Source organism: Eptatretus burgeri, chromosome 1 (assembly GCF_056783735.1).
Source record: "Eptatretus burgeri isolate ZD-2024b chromosome 1, Ebu_testis_v1, whole genome shotgun sequence".
In the NCBI taxonomy this organism is placed as follows: domain Eukaryota; kingdom Metazoa; phylum Chordata; class Myxini; order Myxiniformes; family Myxinidae; genus Eptatretus; species Eptatretus burgeri.
Window position 1 is genome coordinate 13540456 of NC_140961.1, and position 20140 is coordinate 13560595.

The 20140-nt window shown below is 43.2% G+C and overlaps 1 protein-coding gene across 1 annotated transcript in view; it reads right to left on the reverse strand.

The window, feature by feature from the left end:
• LOC147033895 (carboxypeptidase Z-like) overlaps positions 1 to 20140 on the reverse strand; it is a 115359-nt gene that overhangs the window by 87312 nt on the left and 7907 nt on the right. Inside the window, exons 2-4 of the mRNA XM_085870181.1 lie at positions 18474 to 18542; positions 4843 to 5094; positions 3333 to 3506 (exon numbers count right to left, since the gene is read on the reverse strand). Of these exons, the coding sequence (XP_085726307.1) occupies positions 3333 to 3506; positions 4843 to 5094; positions 18474 to 18542 (495 nt within the window). The remainder of the gene's footprint in view (positions 1 to 3332; positions 3507 to 4842; positions 5095 to 18473; positions 18543 to 20140) is intronic.

A 20140-nucleotide genomic window follows, 5' to 3' on the forward strand; every position in this document is an offset into this window, starting at 1 on the left:
TTTCAAGTTCATAACTTCACTTGAACAAAACAACTTTGTCAGGCATATTGAGTTTTTGCCAAGATCTTGAATCCAGTCGTTTGTTAATGCTTTTCGTGTTTCCAAACACACACACACACACACACACACACACACACACACACACACACACACACACACACACACACACACACACACACACACACACACACACACACACACACACACACACACACACACACACACACACACACACACACACACACACAAAACGACTTTCCAGTTTATTCGATTTAGAGGGTCCAAGTGTCCCGAAAACAAATCGTTTTCTCGAATCTCCAAAGTTTTACCGCCTTTTCATAAAGAGCATCGATTCCAAGGATTGGAGGGAATTGACAATTACAATAAACACCCGGGACGATGAATAATGGGATCACTCAACAAAGCATCAAAAACTCATCATGACAACTGTGTAACCAACTCATCATGACAACTGTATAACCAACTAATAATGGTAACTGTGGAACCAACTCATCATGACAACTGTGTAACCAACTAATAATGCTAACTGTATCACCAACTTGTCATGACAACTGTGCAACCAACGAATGATGGTAACTGTGTAACAAACTCATCATGACAACTGTGTTACCAACTCATGATGAGTTGGTGACACAGTTACCATCATGAGTTGGTTACACAGTTGTCATGATGAGTTGGTTGTACAGTTACCATCATTAGTTGGTTGCAGAGTTGTCATGATGAGTTGGTAACAGTTACCATCATGGGTTGGTTATACAGTTGTCATGAGTTGGTTATACAGTTACCATCATTAGTTGGTTACACAGTTGTCATGAGTTGGTTATACAGTTACCATCATTAGTTGGTTGGAGTTGTCATGATGAGTTGGTAACAGTTACCATCATGGGTTGGTTATACAGTTACCATCATTAGTTGGTTACACAGTTGTCATGATGAGTTGGTGACACAGTTGTCATGATGAGTTGGTGATAGTTACCATTATTAGTTGGTTACACAGTTGTCATGATGAGTTGGTTTTACAGTTACCATCATAAGTTGGTTGCAGAGTTGTCATGATGAGTTGGTTACACAGTTACCATCATGAGTTGGTTACACAGTTGTCATGATGAGTTGGTTACACAGTTACCATCATGACAACTGTGCAACCAACTAATGATGGGAACTGTATAACCAACTCGTCATGACAACTGTATTACCAACTCATCATGACAACTGTGTAACCAACCCATGATGGGAACTGTGTAACCAAATCATGACAACTGTGTAACCAACTAATTATGGTTACTGTATAACCAACTCATCATGACAACTGTGTAACCAACTCATCATGACAACTGTGTAACCAACTCATCATGACAACTGTGTAACCAACTCATCATGACAACTGTGTAACCAACTCATCATGACAACTGTGTAACCAACTCATCATGACAACTGTGTAACCAACTCATCATGACAACTGTGTAACCAACTCATCATGACAACTGTGTAACCAACTCATCATGACAACTGTGTAACCAACTCATCATGACAACTGTGTAACCAACTCATCATGACAACTGTGTAACCAACTCATCATGACAACTGTGTAACCAACTCATCATGACAACTGTGTAACCAACTCATCATGACAACTGTGCAACCAAGTAATGATGGTCTCTGAATAACCAACTCATGACAACTGTGTAACCAACTAATGATGGTAACTGTATAACCAACTCATCATGACAACTGTGTAACCAACTCATCATGACAACTGTGTAACCAACTCATCATGACAACTGTGTAACCAACTCATCATGACAACTGTGTAACCAACTCATCATGACAACTGTGTAACCAACTCATCATGACAACTGTGTAACCAACTCATCATGACAACTGTGTAACCAACTCATCATGACAACTGTGTAACCAACCCATGATGGGAACTGTGTAACCAACCCATGATGGGAACTGTGTAACCAACTCATCATGACAACTGTGTAACCAACTAATAATGGTAACTGTATAATCAACTAATGATGGTATCTCTATAACCAGCTCATCATGACAACTGTGTAACCAACCCATGATGGTAACTGTGTCACCCACTCATCATGACAACTGTGTCACCAACTCATCATGACAACTGTGTAACCAACTAATGATGGTAACTGTACAACCAACTCATCATGACAACTGTGGAACAAACTCATCTTGACAACTGTGTAACCAACCCATGATGGTAATGTATAACCAACCCATGATGGTAACTGTGAAACCAACTCATCATGCAAACTGTGTAACCAACTAATAATGGTAACTGTATAACCAACTGACAACTGTGTAACCAACTCATGATGGTAACTGTATAACCAACTCAAGATGGTAACTGTATTACCAACTCATGATGGTAACTGTGTAACCAACCCATGATGGTAACTGTATAACCAACCCATGATGGTAACTGTGTAACCAACCCATGATGGTAACCATATCACCAACCCATGATGGTAACTGTATAACCAACCCATGATGGTAACCAGGTGTGTAACGGTATCTGTTTTCATTGACTGAATTTTTTTTTCATTCTTGATTACAAAGTGTTCTCAACAATCATTATTTATTTGTCCATGGAGGATCATGATAACCTTGTCATGTATTGTAACATATTGGAAACTTATGCTCGTGTTAACAGACACATTCACCTGGTAATACATTTACCAAGAAACGTTAACAAGCGTCCAAGGGTAATGGTGTCCGTCAGGCCCCAGAAGGTGTGTGTGACCCATTGATTGTGCACATCTGAGCCCCAGGTTGATCGATTCATCCTTGTATCGAGTCCTGCTCTCACATCTCCATGACATGTTGTTTAGTTTTACGGCGTAATGACGTCCCAGCAAAAACATGGCGACAGATGTATGGATGAACAGAGAAATCTACTTTAATACATACATTACTTCAGTTTCTGCTTGTGAGAACTTGCTGCTTGTATACCTCTGCCATTAGCTACACCACAAAATACTTGGCAAGCCACTGTATGACATGATTATTGTGTGGTCGTTGACAACTCCAGGGTGGGCCGTTATGAGAGTTGGCAACTCAAGGCCTTCTCAAGTCTTTCCTAAGTTATGACCTTCCCTTTTCGAAAGGCAGGTCTTCCAGTTTCTCCAAAACTCTTAGATTATTCTTCCTTCTCTTCATTTCTCTATTTCTTCAGTTCTTTTTTGTTTTATGTTGATGATGTGGCCCCTTGATGAGGACCATACAGTCCGTGACTACAGTCTTTAACGTTTAAAATGAAAAATGGTGTGGGTGCCATGTGTTACCAAGACTCAATCCCGTGGGATCAGAGCATTTCTCCTCCTCGTCTGCCATGTGGTTGTCACACTCGAGGAAGAGAGGCCATGCCATGCGGATTCGCCTCAGGTCTTCTTCACAATCCAAACGGATGTCCTCACATCGGACCCGGCAGGGCCTCAATGCCTGGGGAACCACGAACCCTACACACGTCAGGTTTCAACAGTGAGGATCCTCGTAAGGAATCATTGAGGTTTTGTTTTGCAAACAAAGCACTGCACTAACCACAATCACAATAACAGCTTTTCCCAACTTTTATCAAACTATTGCACAAACTTTTCTTCACCCTTGAAACTTTCGTCCATTACAAGCTCAGCTTCATCCATGATGACACCACCCAAGGGCATGGGCGACTTCATCAGGTCGGATTCCTGCTGGATATGGAAACGAAATTGCAAGCAAAGGATCTGCACCTCCTCACGTATCGATGAGCTGTGGTCCATCTCATCCATGTTCGATGAACTGTGGCACATCTCAGCCATGTGTGGAGGAGCTGTGGTCCACCTCAGCTGTGTATAGATAAGCTGTCCAAAGGTTTGGTGATAATTTGGACTGACAATTCTCCCCCCACCACCCACCCCCATAATTTAAAATAATTTCAATAGAACTGCTAAACCAATCAATCCTAAACTTCACAGACATGATGAATGGACCAGAGCACTTCAAGTTATCAAAGAAGTATCGATGTCAAATAAATTTTTCAGCCCAGGTCAATCAAAAATGGCTGTTTTTCTGTCATGGAAGGTTGTATTTTGATGGAGAAAGCTGGTATATTTCGGTTATGGGCTAAACTAGTATATATTATTATACATGCATACATACACACACATGTACATACACATACATACATACAGGCCGGTAGGCGACATGGGTGGTCGCTACATAATTGCATACTAGTCATAGTTTTTGACGGATCGGGCTGAAATTTTTTGACAAAGAGGTTTATTATAGTGTGCATAAAATCCTGGAAGGCAATTTTGGATTTTCGTTTTTTTTTTTTTTAGGATTTAAAAAAAAAATTCAAAGTCCCGTTGCTAGGCAACGGTGGCATCCATAGTAACGGTGCTCAAAAGCATACAACTAGATCCTGGTATGAACCTACCTGTCAAGTTTCATCAAAATCGGTTGACTCCTCTTGTCTCCAGAGCCAGAACATACATACAGACAGACGGAAAACCTGAGAATAACGGTAGTCTCGCGACCACCCAAACATACGTACACATACATACACATACAGATACACACACATACATACACACACACACACACACACACACACACACACACACATACATACACACATACATTAAGTTTTTTGCCAAATTCATAAATGCTGAAGTTCACGGTGTCTTGTGGTTCTTTCTTTATACTCGAGGGGTTTCTGCTTGGAAGCCTTGATAGTTGCTACAGCAATTGTAGTATCTAACCTTGCATTCTCATTTGCACACCTGGTATGACTGTGATGCAGTAGGGACTCACCGTAGTGCGGCTGTGATTCGAGGGCAGCGGTGTCTCGGCCGCCATCACACTCGGGCACAAGGACGGCGCAAGCGAGCTGGCGTATTCGATCCGTACAATCCCCGTGCATGAGGTCAGAGAGCACGGACAGCAGCACATACTCGGGACTCGCCTCCACCTCGGCTCGAGACGCATGTCCGAGCGAGTTCGGGAAGATGGTTCTGCTGTATGGCAGCGAGTCACAGTACGCGAAGTGTGCTGACTCGCAGCGTGCTGTGGAACACAACAAGTACGTGTACATGTTTATACAGGGTATCTTCAAAGTCTGGACCCATAAGAAAAAGACATTTCACTTTTTAAGTCAAAGTAATCTCATTTTTAATGACAGTTTTAAAAAATATTCCAGGTAAATAAAATACCCCAATGGCTCATGATATCAAGAAAGAGAAAGTGGAACTTGTGTTGCTTCATATTTGTGGGGAAAAAAAATCCAGAGGGAGGTCAGGTCAGTTATTCCACGAAAAACACTCCGAGAAGCCCTGAACCCAAGTCATCGATTCATCGGTCAAGTGTTCGAGCGACTGGAAGCGTTGATGATAAACCTTCGACTGGTCGTCCTCGCTCATCTACAGATGGAACGAATTCTGAAAAAAAATGTTCTTGCAGTGGTTGCAAGAAACCCCCACAAATCGTTGAGAACAAGTGGTCAAGAAGCAGGAGTTTAGTCGTTTTCCCCCATTGCAAGAGTTTCAAAGGCAAACAAATACAACCTGTATGAGGTTACCTGCGTTCAAGCTCTTCGTTGACATGATGCCGAGCGACGTGTGCAATTTTGGGAGTGTGTGACGCGTCATCTTGATGTGGAACCAACGTTATTATCTGACATCATCTTCAGTGATGAAGCGTCGTTCTATTTGACCAGAAGAAGTCAACCATCATAATTGCCGATATTGAAGCGATGAGAATCCTAATTGGACTGATGAAGCTCATGTTCGGGATGATCTTATAATTGTGGTGCAGTGTGCTATTCATGGTGGCTTTCTGTGAGGCCCCAACTTTTCTGAACAGAATGTTCCTGGTGACAGCCACCGAGTAATGTTACAAGAGGTTTTTAACTCCTTATTTAGATGCTATGCCTTTAGCACAATTGAGAAAAGTGTGGTTTCAACAGGATGGGGGCACCGCCCCGTTATGCCACCACTGGGCGAAACAATACCTTTGAGGTGGATAGGATGCAGTGGCCGGGTAGAATGGCCCCCATGTAGTCCAGATCTCATGCCACGAGACTTTTTTTCGATGGGCACACATGAAATCCATGGTTTATAACGCGACGCCCAGCAGTATAGCAGAGCCGAAGGTAAACATTCGGAAGGAATACGCTGACATCAGTCTCTCCTTCTTAACAAATGTTCAGAGAAACATACGGGTAAGAATTGTGATGTTTATGCAACTTAATGGGAATCAATTTGAACATTTAATAAATTAATAGGAAAATGTGTAGTTTTTTTCTTATGGGTACACAATGTCGTCTGATTGTAAAACCTAATACATCACGTTGACCTATTGTAAAACTGAATACACCAAGTCGTCCTATTGTAAAACCTAATAAACATAGTCGTCCTATTGTAAAACCTAAACACCAGGTCATCCTATTATAAAACCTAATACACCAAGTCGTCCTATTATAAAACCTAACAAGAAAAAGAGCAATCATAGATTGCAAACCCTCGTTCGGACTTCTTTTGAGTGGTGTATTTTTTGTAGGTTTTAGGGTAAATCCAATATGGCTACCAAACCATGTGACCCATGACATCATATGTGTGAACCTTTTGTTCCTCGTGGACAGGCAGTCTTACATGTAAAGTTTCGCCTCGATCTGTTCAGCCAATTCAGTGAAGAGTTTTGAAGCTGCTGATGAAGATTGAACAACAACAATATGGCTGCCGAATCACGTGACTGATGATGTCAGGATTTTTTTTTCTGTGGACCATTTTATCCATAGATGACCCTCAAAAATTTTCATACTGATTGGATGTGGTGTTCTATATATGCAATTATGACGTCATAACGAGGGCACCCATGACACCATGAAAAAAATTATACTCATTCCCCATGATGAGTACTTGTAATGTGCCAAGTTTCAATTTTTTCCTTGGTGTGGTTTCAGAGATAGAGGTGAAAAGTTTTTCCATTTTTCCAATATGGCTGGCACACCACGTGACCTATGACATCATAACTATAATTGAAACATTCTGCATGAGTAGTCGCACCAATGGTGAAAATTTCGTCTCAATGCGACAAGAGGTTGCGGAGAAAAACACGAAAGTTCTGTGCGGACTAACAAACAAACAGACAGAGAGACAGACTAACAAACAAACAAAATAAACCAATGTCACCCGCAGGGTGACCCGTATCTTGCCAAAAGGTGACCACGTGTGACTTCTTTAAGGTTACACTGAGGTGAACAGAGCTGCTATCCACCAGGAGCGACTCCTTGAGGAATATCTGCCAACGAGAGATTCCGATGAGAATCGTTCTACAGAGTAACCATGAAAAATATGCTTTTGCCTCATAACGTCACCAAACGACGTCATAATGTCTCAAGCTTGACATATCTAGAAAGGACTCAGAGGTGTTCAATTTGAGGTACTACACGATATGGTTCCTAAAACTTGAAAATTTGACCTTGGGGTCAAATATGTTTGACCTGAGGCACTAACCATGAAGGTCAAGGCCAATCGCCACCAAAAATTAATCAGCTGAGCGCCAGACCATGAACTATATTCCCATGAAGTTTGAAGACGATCCGATCAAAATTACTCAAAAAATAAGGGTTTTGTCGACTGCCCTGATTTGCGACAAAGTGACCTTGACCTTTGACCTTGACCTTCAAAATTTTGTGCACTGAAAGGGATCTCTATAGGCCTCTGATATGCGAAGTTACAAAAATTTCCCATGATAACTGTGCTCTGCAGAATTTTTTATACGTGATTACAGACAAAAAAAACAAAAAAAAACATACAAACTGACTAACATATCTTGCAAAACTTCGTTTTGGCAAGATAAAAAACAGACAGAGAGACAGACAGACAGACAGACAAACAAATGGACCCAAATTCAATACCCTCTCTGAATCCTTCGGCGAGGGTGATAAACCAAGTCGTCATATTGTAAAACCTAACACCAGGTCATCATATTGTAAAACCGAATACACCGGGTCATCCTATTGTAAAACCTAACACCGGGTCATCCTATTGTAAAACCGAATACACCGGGTCATCCTATTGTAAAACCGAATACACCGGGTCATCCTATTGTAAAACCTAACACCAGGTCATCATATTGTAAAACCGAATACACCGGGTCATCCTATTGTAAAACCTAACACCGGGTCATCCTATTGTAAAACCTAACACCAGGTCGTCCTATTGTCAAACATAATAAACCAGGTCATCCTATTGTCAAACATAATAAACCAGGTCATCCTATTGTCAAACCTAATAAACCAGGTCATCCTATTGTCAAACCTAACACCAGGTCATCCTATTGTAAAACCTAACACCAGGTCATCCTATTGTAAAACCTAACACCAGGTCGTCCTATTGTAAAACCTAATAAACCAGGTCATCCTATTGTCAAACATAATAAACCAGGTCATCCTATTGTCAAACCTAATAAACCAGGTCATCCTATTGTCAAACCTAACACCAGGTCATCCTATTGTAAAACCTAATAAACCAAGTCGTCCTATTGTAAAACCTAATACACCGGGTCATCCTATTGTAAAACCTAACACCAGGTCATCCTATTGTAAAACCTAACACCAGGTCGTCCTATTGTAAAACCTAATAAACCAGGTCATCCTATTGTCAAACCTAACACCAGGTCATCCTATTGTAAAACCTAATAAACCAGGTCATCCTATTGTCAAACCTAACACCAGGTCATCCTATTGTAAAACCTAATAAACCAGGTCGTCCTATTGTAAAACCTAATAAACCAGGTCATCCTATTGTCAAACCTAACACCAGGTCATCCTATTGTAAAACCTAATAAACCAAGTCATCCTATTGTAAAACCTAATAAACCAAGTCATCCTATTGTAAAACCTAATACACCGGGTCATCCTATTGTAAAACCTAACACCAGGTCATCCTATTGTAAAACCTAACACCAGGTCGTCCTATTGTAAAACCTAATAAACCAGGTCATCCTATTGTCAAACCGAACACCAGGTCATCCTATTGTAAAACCTAATAAACCAGGTCATCCTATTGTCAAACCTAACACCAGGTCATCCTGTTGTAAAACCTAACACCAGGTCATCCTGTTGTAAAACCTAACACCAGGTCATCCTGTTGTAAAACCTAACACCAGGTCATCCTGTTGTAAAACCGAATAAACCAGGTCATCCGATTGTAAAATCTAATACACCAGGTCGTCCTATTGTGAAACCTAATACATCAGGTCATCCTATTGTAAAACCTAACACCAGGTCGTCCTGTTGTAAAACCTAATACATCAGGTCATCCTATTGTAAAACCTAACACCAGGTCGTCCTATTGTGAAACCTAATACATCAGGTCATCCCATTGTAAAACCTAACACCAGGTCATCCTATTGTAAAACCTAACACCAGGTCATCCTATTGTAAAACCTAATAAACCAGGTCATCCTAATGTAAAATTTAATACACCAGGTCGTCCTATTGTGAAACCTAATACATCAGGTCATCCTATTGTAAAACCTAATACACCAGGTCGTTCTATTGTATCCAACTGCAACTGCCCCACAGAACTCATCAGCAACGATCTCAATGGAATTATTGCACCACTTGTTACTTGGTGTCCTACTTCTGTGAAGGATTCCTCCGATGCAATTTGTCTTTTCAGTAGTTTCCGTTTTCAGGATTAAAATCGACATTTTCTTTTCACCATGGATATTTCATCCTCATCCACTAATATCCCCACACATGAGGGATTTCAGGCTCCGCAACATTTTTGCAGCATAATCCTTGTGACACTAGACCGCCAAACCTGGTGTCACCACCCCCTGAAGATCGGCTGAATTCGTCCTCAATCTATCTTCTTTCAAGTTTGGGGACAATTTTTAGAAACGACGAAAAGGATTATCCATGGGAACTAAAATGGGACCCTCTTGGTTAGTTATATCGAGGAAAAGATGAACAACAGCTATAAGGGTCCGAAGCCAATCCTTCTGAAGAGTCATGTTGATGTTTCCATCGGGGTCATGAGTTCTTCTCGGGGTGAAGTGGAAGATTTTTTTAAAGATTACCTTCACAATGATCATCCTTCTCTGCAGTGTGCTTACATCATTTCTGATACCAGTGTGAATTTCTTGGACATGATCATCTCTTTTACAGCAGAGGGATTCATTGCGGATGTTTATTATAAGTTGTTGAATTAGTATTCATTCCTGATGTCTCATCTCATCATCTCATGCTCCTTTAGGCAAAAATTCCAAACGTTTTTTTGCTCTTGCGACGTATTTGTAGCGATGATGCCAATTTTCACAAGCGAACTCATGAAACGAGTAATTTTTTTTGTCCCCCCCCCCCTCCCCCAGAAGGAGATGTTACCCTGTCACTGTTATCAACGATACTACGAGTGAGGCTGCGTGAGGGTTCTTACCAAGAAGCTGTGACTGTAAAGAATACGAACCCTAGTCGTCGTGTCCTACAACTTGACAACGAGCCGTATTGCCAGATTCGTCAAGGTAGAATTTTAATGTTCTTACTGACGAAGCTACTCGCAAAACATTTGGTGACAGTCCCATTCCTGGTGGCTGCAAGAAAGATGAAAATATCAGAAGTAATTCAATTCGCTCTCATCTTTCTCCCAATGATGGTGGATTAGAACGATTTGGGGGCAAGGAGATGAAATCGAGAGTGTGAGATGCACTGCATCAGTGGCACAGGCATATCCTCAGCCAATGATGCTACCCCACAGCCTTGTGCTGCAGATGAACGAATAATCTAGCTTTATTTCTCAAATGTTCGACTGAATAGAGAGACGTGACCATGAGTGAAAAATTGTTGTGAAATGAATATTTTCGAGCATCAAACCCAAAATACAAATGAAAGAGCACACCAGATCATCATCATCATCATCATGTACCATACTCTGTGCTGTGTCTGTTCTGCCAAAGTAGTTTCTTCACTCGAGTTGCAATCCTGGACAGGTAGCATGTCAGATTGGTGAGGAGTTCGTTCGTCTCGACTCTTTTCTCGGATAAACGACAAACTCGCTGGATTTGTCAAAAAGTTCCAACAAACAGGATCGAGTTCTTGGTCTTCACACAATAGGTCTGGACATTCAATCACTCGCACCCATGGCAGCTCGTGAGACCATATGATCCCCCGTGCAGGGAATCTTCAGGAATCAGATCGATGAAGTGATCACCTTTGTTCGTTTGAAGGACATTATGAAGTTTTTCAACTTTGATATGATATTTATTAATAATTTGACACATCTAATTTGTAAATAGAACAATCGAATGTTATCCGTGTAGTGCATTATTGTCCCTGAATGAATGTCCAACTTGTTACTTTTGGGACACCCTAAATTACTGTATGGACACCGATATATGCAGGGACACATTGACTATGAATCATATAACATTAATGTACACGTACATTTCCTTCCTTTATAAAAATTACTTCTCTCAATCGACCTGCAACACCCCCCCCCCAACCCAACCAAGACCCTGCCCCCAAAAATCGATTTTGTAAAATAAATATGAAGATAAGCTCTTCCCAAATAAATAATAAAATTAATTATCCGCCTTTCGATTGTTCTCACGTTTGTTTAACAATTTCTTTACACCTCAAATAAAAGACTTTGATGTAATTAACTTGGGTTAAAATCCAGTTTATGTTTCTTATGATTCAGGACTCACCTTCAAGCAGCTGTGATTTGAGCACCACAGGGTCCGTACCAGGGTCACGTGAGTCAAATTCACAGGAGCCAAAAAACCCAATAAAAACATGGGAGCCAAATATGTCAGGTCAGGTATGGGAGCATGTGCCAGAACAGCGCGTCGCTGCGTCCACTTTCAACCTGTACTCCAGGGGCCTCCGTCTGGCCATCCCCCAGGCAGATGCCAGGCCCATCCCCATCTCCTTGAGATGATGGTCAACCTGCTGCAACCATGAGGCACGTGGTCGGCCCACTGGCCTCCTCCACTCACGAGACTCCCCCACTGAGAGAATCTGGTGAGCAGGATCAGCGTCAGGAAAACGAGCCACATGTCCATACAGCCGCAACTGATGCTCACGGACTATGCAGGTAACAAATCTCATCTGAGTCTCTCTCAGCAACCGCTCGTTGGAAAGAAAATCCGACCAGCGATAGCCAAGGATTCTCCGAAGAGACCTGGTACCAAAGGAATTAAGTCTCCGTCTCAGATCCTTGGTCAGAGTCCAAGTCTCGCATCCATAGAGCAAGACTGGAAGTACCAAGGACCTGAAGACTCAGACTTTCATCCTCCTGCACAGGTCGGGAGCACCACACCCCATGATCCAGTGAATTCATGACTCGCCAGGCCCGACCCAGACGTCTATTGACCTCTGACTCACAGCCAGCAGAGACATGAATATCACTGTCATGGTGAGTGAATCTCTCCACGACCTCAACATCCTCACCACAAACAGACACAGACAGGACAGCAGCATCCAAGATGTCACCGAAAGCCTGGATCTTAGTTTTGACCCAAGAAACCCGTAATCCCAGCGGCTCCGACTCCTCATTCAGCACCTCGAGGGCCCCCAAAAGGATGTCTAAAGTCTCCGCAAAGATGACTGCATCATCTGCAAAATCAAGGTCCGAGATCTTGACATTCCCAAACGATGCACCGCAGCTTGATCTCTCTGACATCCTCCCTAAAATCCAGTCCACACAAGTGCTGAAAAGTGTGGGGGCAAGTACACACCCCTGATGAACTCCAGTAACAACTGGAAATAAGTCAGAGATGGTACCACCACACTTCACAGCACTCTCAGTACCAGAGTAGAGTTCAGACATCAGATCGATCAGTTTCGGTGGCACCCCACGAAGACCAAGAATCCTCCAGAGGACATCCCGAATCACTGAATCGAACGCTTTACAGAGATCAACATAGGCTGCAAGCACCCCCTGCCGAAACTCGTCTGCGTTCGGTGAGGACACGAAGAGCAAGGATATGGTCAATCGTTGACCTCTTTGGTGTAAAGCCCGACTGCTCTGGACGCTGGTGCTCAAGCAGATGGTGGCGAACCCTATCAAGAATTATCCGAGCAAAGACCTTGCCCGGCACTGAGAGCAGCGTCACCGCTCGGTAGTTGTTGCAGTCTTGGCGATCACCCTTCCCTTTCCAGAGAGGAACAACAAGGCCCCTCTTCCAGTCAGTTGGGATGATGCCTGTGTTCCAGGCAGAGCACAAAACTGCATGCAACGACACGAGTGCAGCATTTCCACCAGCCTTGAGAAGTTCAGCATGGATGCCACAGATCCCTGGAGCTTTGCCCCATTTCAACCGGTTCACCGCAGCCCGTGTTTCCACAAGCAAAGGTGGACCACAGTTGATTGGAGGGTCAGCAACAGGGATTGTAACACCCTTGACGTCCAACTCGACAGCTGGGGGATCAGCCTGGTACAAACGCTAAAAGTAACCGGCCCAGCGGGCCTTCACTTCAGACTCCTCTGTCAAGAGCCTACCACTCTCCGCTCGAACTGCAGTGCTCCGAGGGATGGGCTTGGATGAACGCAATGCACGAATTCCCCTGTAAACGAGACGAGAACCACCTGTCCACAGGTGATGCTCTACCCTCTCACATAGGCCTCCTTGTCCACCCTCAGTGCACGTACAGTTTTACGCCTCAGCTCCCTGAACAGCTCAGCTCTGCCATTCAGCCTGGCCCTGCGACTCTGGTCAATGGTATCCAGTGTCCCTTGAGAGACAAAATTCTTCTTTGCCCTGCGGTGAGCTCCAAGGCATCCACCGGCAACATCAAGGACGGTGGTCTTGAAGGTGCCCCACAACTCTTCAGGACCCCCAAAGCACCCAGACCCCCCAAGTGTCCACTCAGCCTGTTCGCAAACTCCTCAGCTACTCTCTCATCCCTGAGCTTGCCAACATCCAGCCTAGACTTGGATGGTACCATTCTCCAGGATTTAAGGTGCAGCTTTAGAGTTGCTACAACAAGCCTGTGGTCAGTATTGAGGAACTGAGCACTCCGGTAGACCCTGCAGTTCTGGATCATCCTCCAGCGACCGTCAATGAGGACATGGTCAATCTCCTTTGCCACACCGTCAACGTTGGAATACCAAGTCCAGCGATGAGCTTGTGGGCGCTGAAACCATGACCCAGCCACCCTAAGTCCATGACTTCTTGCAAAGTCAAGGAACTTATTGCTATTCTGGTTCATAGTTCCTGACAGATGGGAACCAACACACACCTCATAACCATCCCGATCAGTTCCAGTCGATGCATTGAAATCCCCCAAGACTAGAAGTGTATCTCGTCTGGGGCACTGATCAACCACAGACTCGAGTGTGGCGTAGAATGCATCCTTCACGGTGAGATCACTCGCCTCAGTCGGAGCATAAACAGAGACCAGGGAAATGACACCTAAGGAGTGACGAATCCTTAATCTCATAATACGCTCGTTGACCGGTGTTACCTCAATTATCATTGGGGTCAGCTTATTGGACACAGCTACAGCAACTCCTTGGGTATGGTAACCATCAGAGCGACCAGACCAATAGTAGGTGTAACCACCCACCATTATCTCGCCACAATCCGGTCTCCGAACCTCAGAGAGAGCTGCAATCCCGATGTCCAAACGCTTGAGCTCAGATGATAACAGAGACAGGTGATCATCCTCTCTTAGGGATAGGACATTCCAGGCACCCACCCGAAGGGACCGCCTCAGGTTAACCCAAGGAGACCGCTATCTGGTGGACGACACCTCAGCACCACTCCGACACACTCTCCCGCAATCTGACCCAGAATACATGTGAGATAAATACATGTGAGCTAAATACATGTGAGCTAAATACAAGTGAGCCAAATACATGTGAGCGAAATGCATGTGAGCTAAATGCATGTGAGCGAAATACATAGGAGCCAAATACATGGGAGCCAAATACAAGTGAGCTAAATACATAGGCGCTAAAAACATGTGAGCTAAATACATGGGAGCTAAACACATGTGAGATAAATACATGGGAGCCAAATACATGGGAGCTAAATACGTGGGAGCCAAATACCAGTGAGCTAAATACATAGGAGCTAAATACATGTGAGCTAAATACATGTGAGCTAAATACATGAAAGTTAAATACATGGGAGCTAAATGCATGGGAGCCAAATGCATGTGAGCTAAATACATGTGAGCTAAATGGGTGCCAAATACATGGAGCTAAATACATGTGAGGTAAATACATGTGAGCTAAATACATGTGAGCTAAATACATGGGAGTTAAATACATGGGAGCCAAATACATGGGAGCGAAATACATGGGAGCCAACTACAAGTGAGCCAAATACATGTGAGCCAAATACATGTGAACTAAATACATGTGAGCCAAATACATGTGAGCTAAATACATGGGAGCTAAATACATGTGAGATAAATACATGGGAGCCAAATACATGGGAGCTAAATACGTGGGAGCCAAATACCAGTGAGCTAAATACATGTGAGCTAAATACATGGGAGCCAAATACATGTGAGCCAAAAACATGTGAGCCAAATACAAGTGAGCCAAATACATGTGAGCTAAATACATGTGAGCTAAATACATGGAAGTTAAACACATGGGAGCTAAATGCATGGGAGCCAAATGCATGTGAGCTAAATGGGAGCCAAATACAAATGAGCCAAATACATGTGAGCTAAATACATGTGAGGTAAATACATGTGAGCTAAATACATGTGAGCCAAATACATGGGAGCTAAATACATGGGAGCCAAATACAAGTGAGCCAAATACATGTGAGCCAAATACATGTGAACTAAATACATGTGAGCCAAATACATGTGAGCTAAATACATGGGAGCTAAACACATGGGAGCTAAATACATGTGAGATAAATACATGGGAGCCAAATACATGGGAGCTAAATACGTGGGAGCCAAATACCAGTGAGCTAAATACATGTGAGCTAAATACATGGGAGCCAAATACATGTGAGCCAAATACATGTGAGCCAAATACAAGTGAGCCAAATACATGTGAGCTAAATACATGTGAGCTAAATACATGTGAGCTAAATACATGGAAGTTAAATACATGGGAGCTAAATGCATGGGAGCCAAATGCATGTGAGCTAAATGGGAGCCAAATACAAATGAGCCAAATACATGTGAGCTAAATACAGGGAGCCATATACATGGGAGCCAAATACATGTGAGCCAAATACATGTGTGCTAAATACATGGAAGCCAAATACATGTGAGCTAAATACATGTGTGCTAAATACATGGGAGTTAAATACATGTTAAATACATGGGAGCCAAATACATGGGAGCCAAATACAAGTGAGCTAAATACATAGGAGCTAAATACATGTGAGCTAAATACATGGGAGCTAAATACATGGGAGCCAAATACAAGTGAGCTAAATACATGTGAGCCAAATACATGTGAAGTAAATACATGTGAGCCAAATACATGTGAGCTAAATACATGGGAGCCAAATGCATGTGAGCTAAATACATGGGAGCTAAATGGGAGCCAAATACAAATGAGCCAAATACATGTGAGCTAAATACATGGGAGCTAAATACATGGGAGCCAAATACATGTGAGCCAAATACATGTGAGCCAAATACATGTGAGTTAAATACATGTTAGTTAAATCCATGGGAGCTAAATACATGTGAGCGAAATACATGTGAGCTAAATACATGGGAGCCAAATACATGTGAGCCAAATACATGTGAGCCAAATACATGTTAGTTAAATCCATGGGAGCTAAATACATGTGAGCTAAATACATGGGAGCCAAATACAAGTGAGCCAAATACATGTGAGCTAAATACATGTGAGCCAAATACATGTGAGCTAAATACATGTGAGCCAAATACATGGAGCTAAATACATGGAGCCAAATACATGTGAGCTCAATATATGTGAGCTAAATGCATGTGAGCTAAATATATGGGAGTTAAATACATGGGAGCCAAATACATGGGAGCTAAATACATGGGAGCCAAATACAAGTGAGCTAAATACATAGGAGCTATATATATATGGGAGCTAAATACATGGGAGCCAAATACATGTGAGCCAAATACATGTGAGCCAAATAAAAGTGAGCCAAATACATGTGAGCCAAATACATGTGAACTAAATACATGTGAGCCAAATACATGTGAGCTAAATACATGTGTGCTAAATACATGGGAGTTAAATACATGGGAGCCAAATACATGTGAGCTAAATACATGTGAGCTAAATAATACATGTGAGCCAAATACATGTGAGCTAAATACATGGGAGCCAAATGCATGTGAGCTAAATACATGGGAGCTAAATGGGAGCCAAATACAAATGAGCCAAATACATGTGAGCTAAATACAGGGAGCCAAATACATGGGAGCTAAATACATGGAAGTTAAACACATGAGAGCTAAATGCATGGGAGCCAAATGCATGTGAGCTAAATACATGTGAGATAAATGGGAGCCAAATACAAATGAGCCAAATACATGTGAGCGAAATACAGGGAGCCAAATACATGGGAGCCAAATACATGTGTGCTAAATACATGGAAGCCAAATACATGTGAGCTAAATACATGTGTGCTAAATACATGGGAGTTAAATACATGGGAGCCAAATACATGTGAGCTAAATACATGTGAGCTAAATAATACATGTGAGCCAAATACATGTGAGCCAAATACATGTGAGCTAAATACATGGGAGCCAAATGCATGTGAGCTAAATACATGGGAGCTAAATGGGAGCCAAATACAAATGAGCCAAATACATGTGAGCTAAATACAGGGAGCCAAATACATGGGAGCTAAATACATGTGTGCTCAATACATGGAAGCCAAATACATGTGAGCTAAATACATGGGAGCTAAATACATGTGAGCTAAATACATGTGTGCTAAATCCATGGGAGCTAAATCCATGGGAGCTAAATACATGGGAGCTAAATACCTGTGAGCTAAATACATGGGAGCTAAATACATGGGAGCCAAATACATGGGAGTTAAATACATGGGAGCCAAATACATGGGAGCCAAATACATGGGAGCAAAATACATGTGTGCTTAATACATGGGAGCCAAATACATGTGAGCTAAATACATGGGAGTTAAATACATGGGAGCCAAATACATGGGAGCCAAATACATGGGAGCCAAATACATGGGAGCCAAATACATGGGAGCCAAATACATGGGAGCTAAATACATGGGAGCTAAATACATGGGAGCTAAATACATGGGAGCCAAATACATGGGAGCCAAATACAAGTGAGCCAAATACAAGTGAGCCAAATACATGTGAGCTAAATACATGGGAGCCAAAGAACCAATGTCATGGGAGTCAAATACACATCAAAATGGAACAAATCCCTGAGACATTATTTTATTATCTGTTATGGATTTATGTGCACCCGGCGCAGTCATACCTTCCATGGGTCCGAAGGGAAAAGGTGCTTCACCATACCCTCCGAGCTCAAATCCAGGCGGGCAGTAACCTGTAACATATTTATGGCAGGTTGCATCATTTCTGAGGAGGCATACAGGATTCTTACCCAGTTCCCCTTGTAAATCTGTCGAGAAATGCCAGAACGTAATGATCTACTATTCTTAAAAGGTGTCGTGGGATCTTAAACAGCCACAAACAAATGCTAACACATCACACCTGGGATGATTGAGCGTGGGAGGGGGTGGGGATGGGGGAGTGGGGGAGAGGGGGGGAAGGGGGAGCATAAACTGCCTCATCATGTGGAAAGTCTGACGACGATGCTGAACTAACAGAGGGTGGAAGAGGTCTCTAAAATTAATCACATCCTTTGACTTTTTTTGTATCCATAGTAAGTTCAGGTTCGTGGAAGAGCGAGAATTGGTACACTGAACTGATCAGGACAAAACAGGACAAAAGGAACAGTTGAGAGAGAGGGTGGGGGGGACACCAACAGCAGAGTTGAAGGCCAAGACTATAGAAGGAGACTCGGACAAACGACGGGTGTGGGGAGGAATGAGGGGTAGGAGAGGATGCATGGGGTGGACAAGATGGATACAGAGGGAAACTCCAAGGATAGAAAACTGGAAATTCGGAAGAAGGAGGGAATAGGGTGGGGTGGGGTTAACGAGGGTAGAAAAGATTATGGTTTTGGATTGGGGATGATCTGAGATGGTGGTGACTATCAGTCTTGAAGACCTGGATGGAGGAAGTACATTGAAGAGAATGTGGAAGTTGTTTTCACATGTGGGAGAAAAGAGGAACGAATGAGTGTAGGTGAGGATGGATTGTGGATTTAGGTAAATTCACCAGAAGGGAGTCGATGGTGGACCGTGTGTGCCCTGAAGAAACATGAGGGTGGAGGGATGGAGACAAAGCATGGAAAGAGCAGAGGGTACAAGACCAGAAAGGAGGCAGTAGAAGACAGACTACCGACCTGTCTGTGATTGCAAAGTGATAGGCCCATAGACTCGGCTTCATTGCAGGATATTCAAATAATCTTAAAGACCTTGGCTTCCATGGCTTCAAGCTGAGCAAGGTGTGAAGGCAGGGAAGCCAGCCCAGAGGAGAGAGAGAGAGAGAGAGAGAGAGAGAGAGAGAGAGAGAGAGAGAGAGAGAGAGAGAGAGAGAGAGAGAGAGAGAGAGAGAGAGAGAGAGAGAGAGAGAGAGAGAGAGAGAGAGAGAGAGAGAGAGAGAGAGAGAGAGAGAGAGAGAGAGAGAGAGAAGAGAGACAGGGGAGGGAGAGAGAGAGAGAGAGAGAGAGAGAGAGAGAGAGAGAGAGAGAGAGAGAGAGAGAGAGAGAGAGAGGGGGAGAGAGAGAGAGAGAGAGAGAGACAGGGGGAGAGAGAGAGAGAGAGAGAGAGAGAGAGAGACAGGGGGAGAGAGAGAGAGAGAGAGAGAGAGACAGGGGAGAGAGAGAGAGAGAGACACGGGGAGAGTGAGAGGACGAGAGAGACACAGAGACAGGGGGAGAGTGAGAGAGAGACACGGGGAGAGAGAGACGGGGAGAGAGACAGGGGGAGAGAAACGGGGAGAGACAGGGGGGGAGAGAGAGAGAGACAGGGGGAGAGAGAGAGAGAGAGACAGGGGGAGAGAGAGAGAGAGACAGGG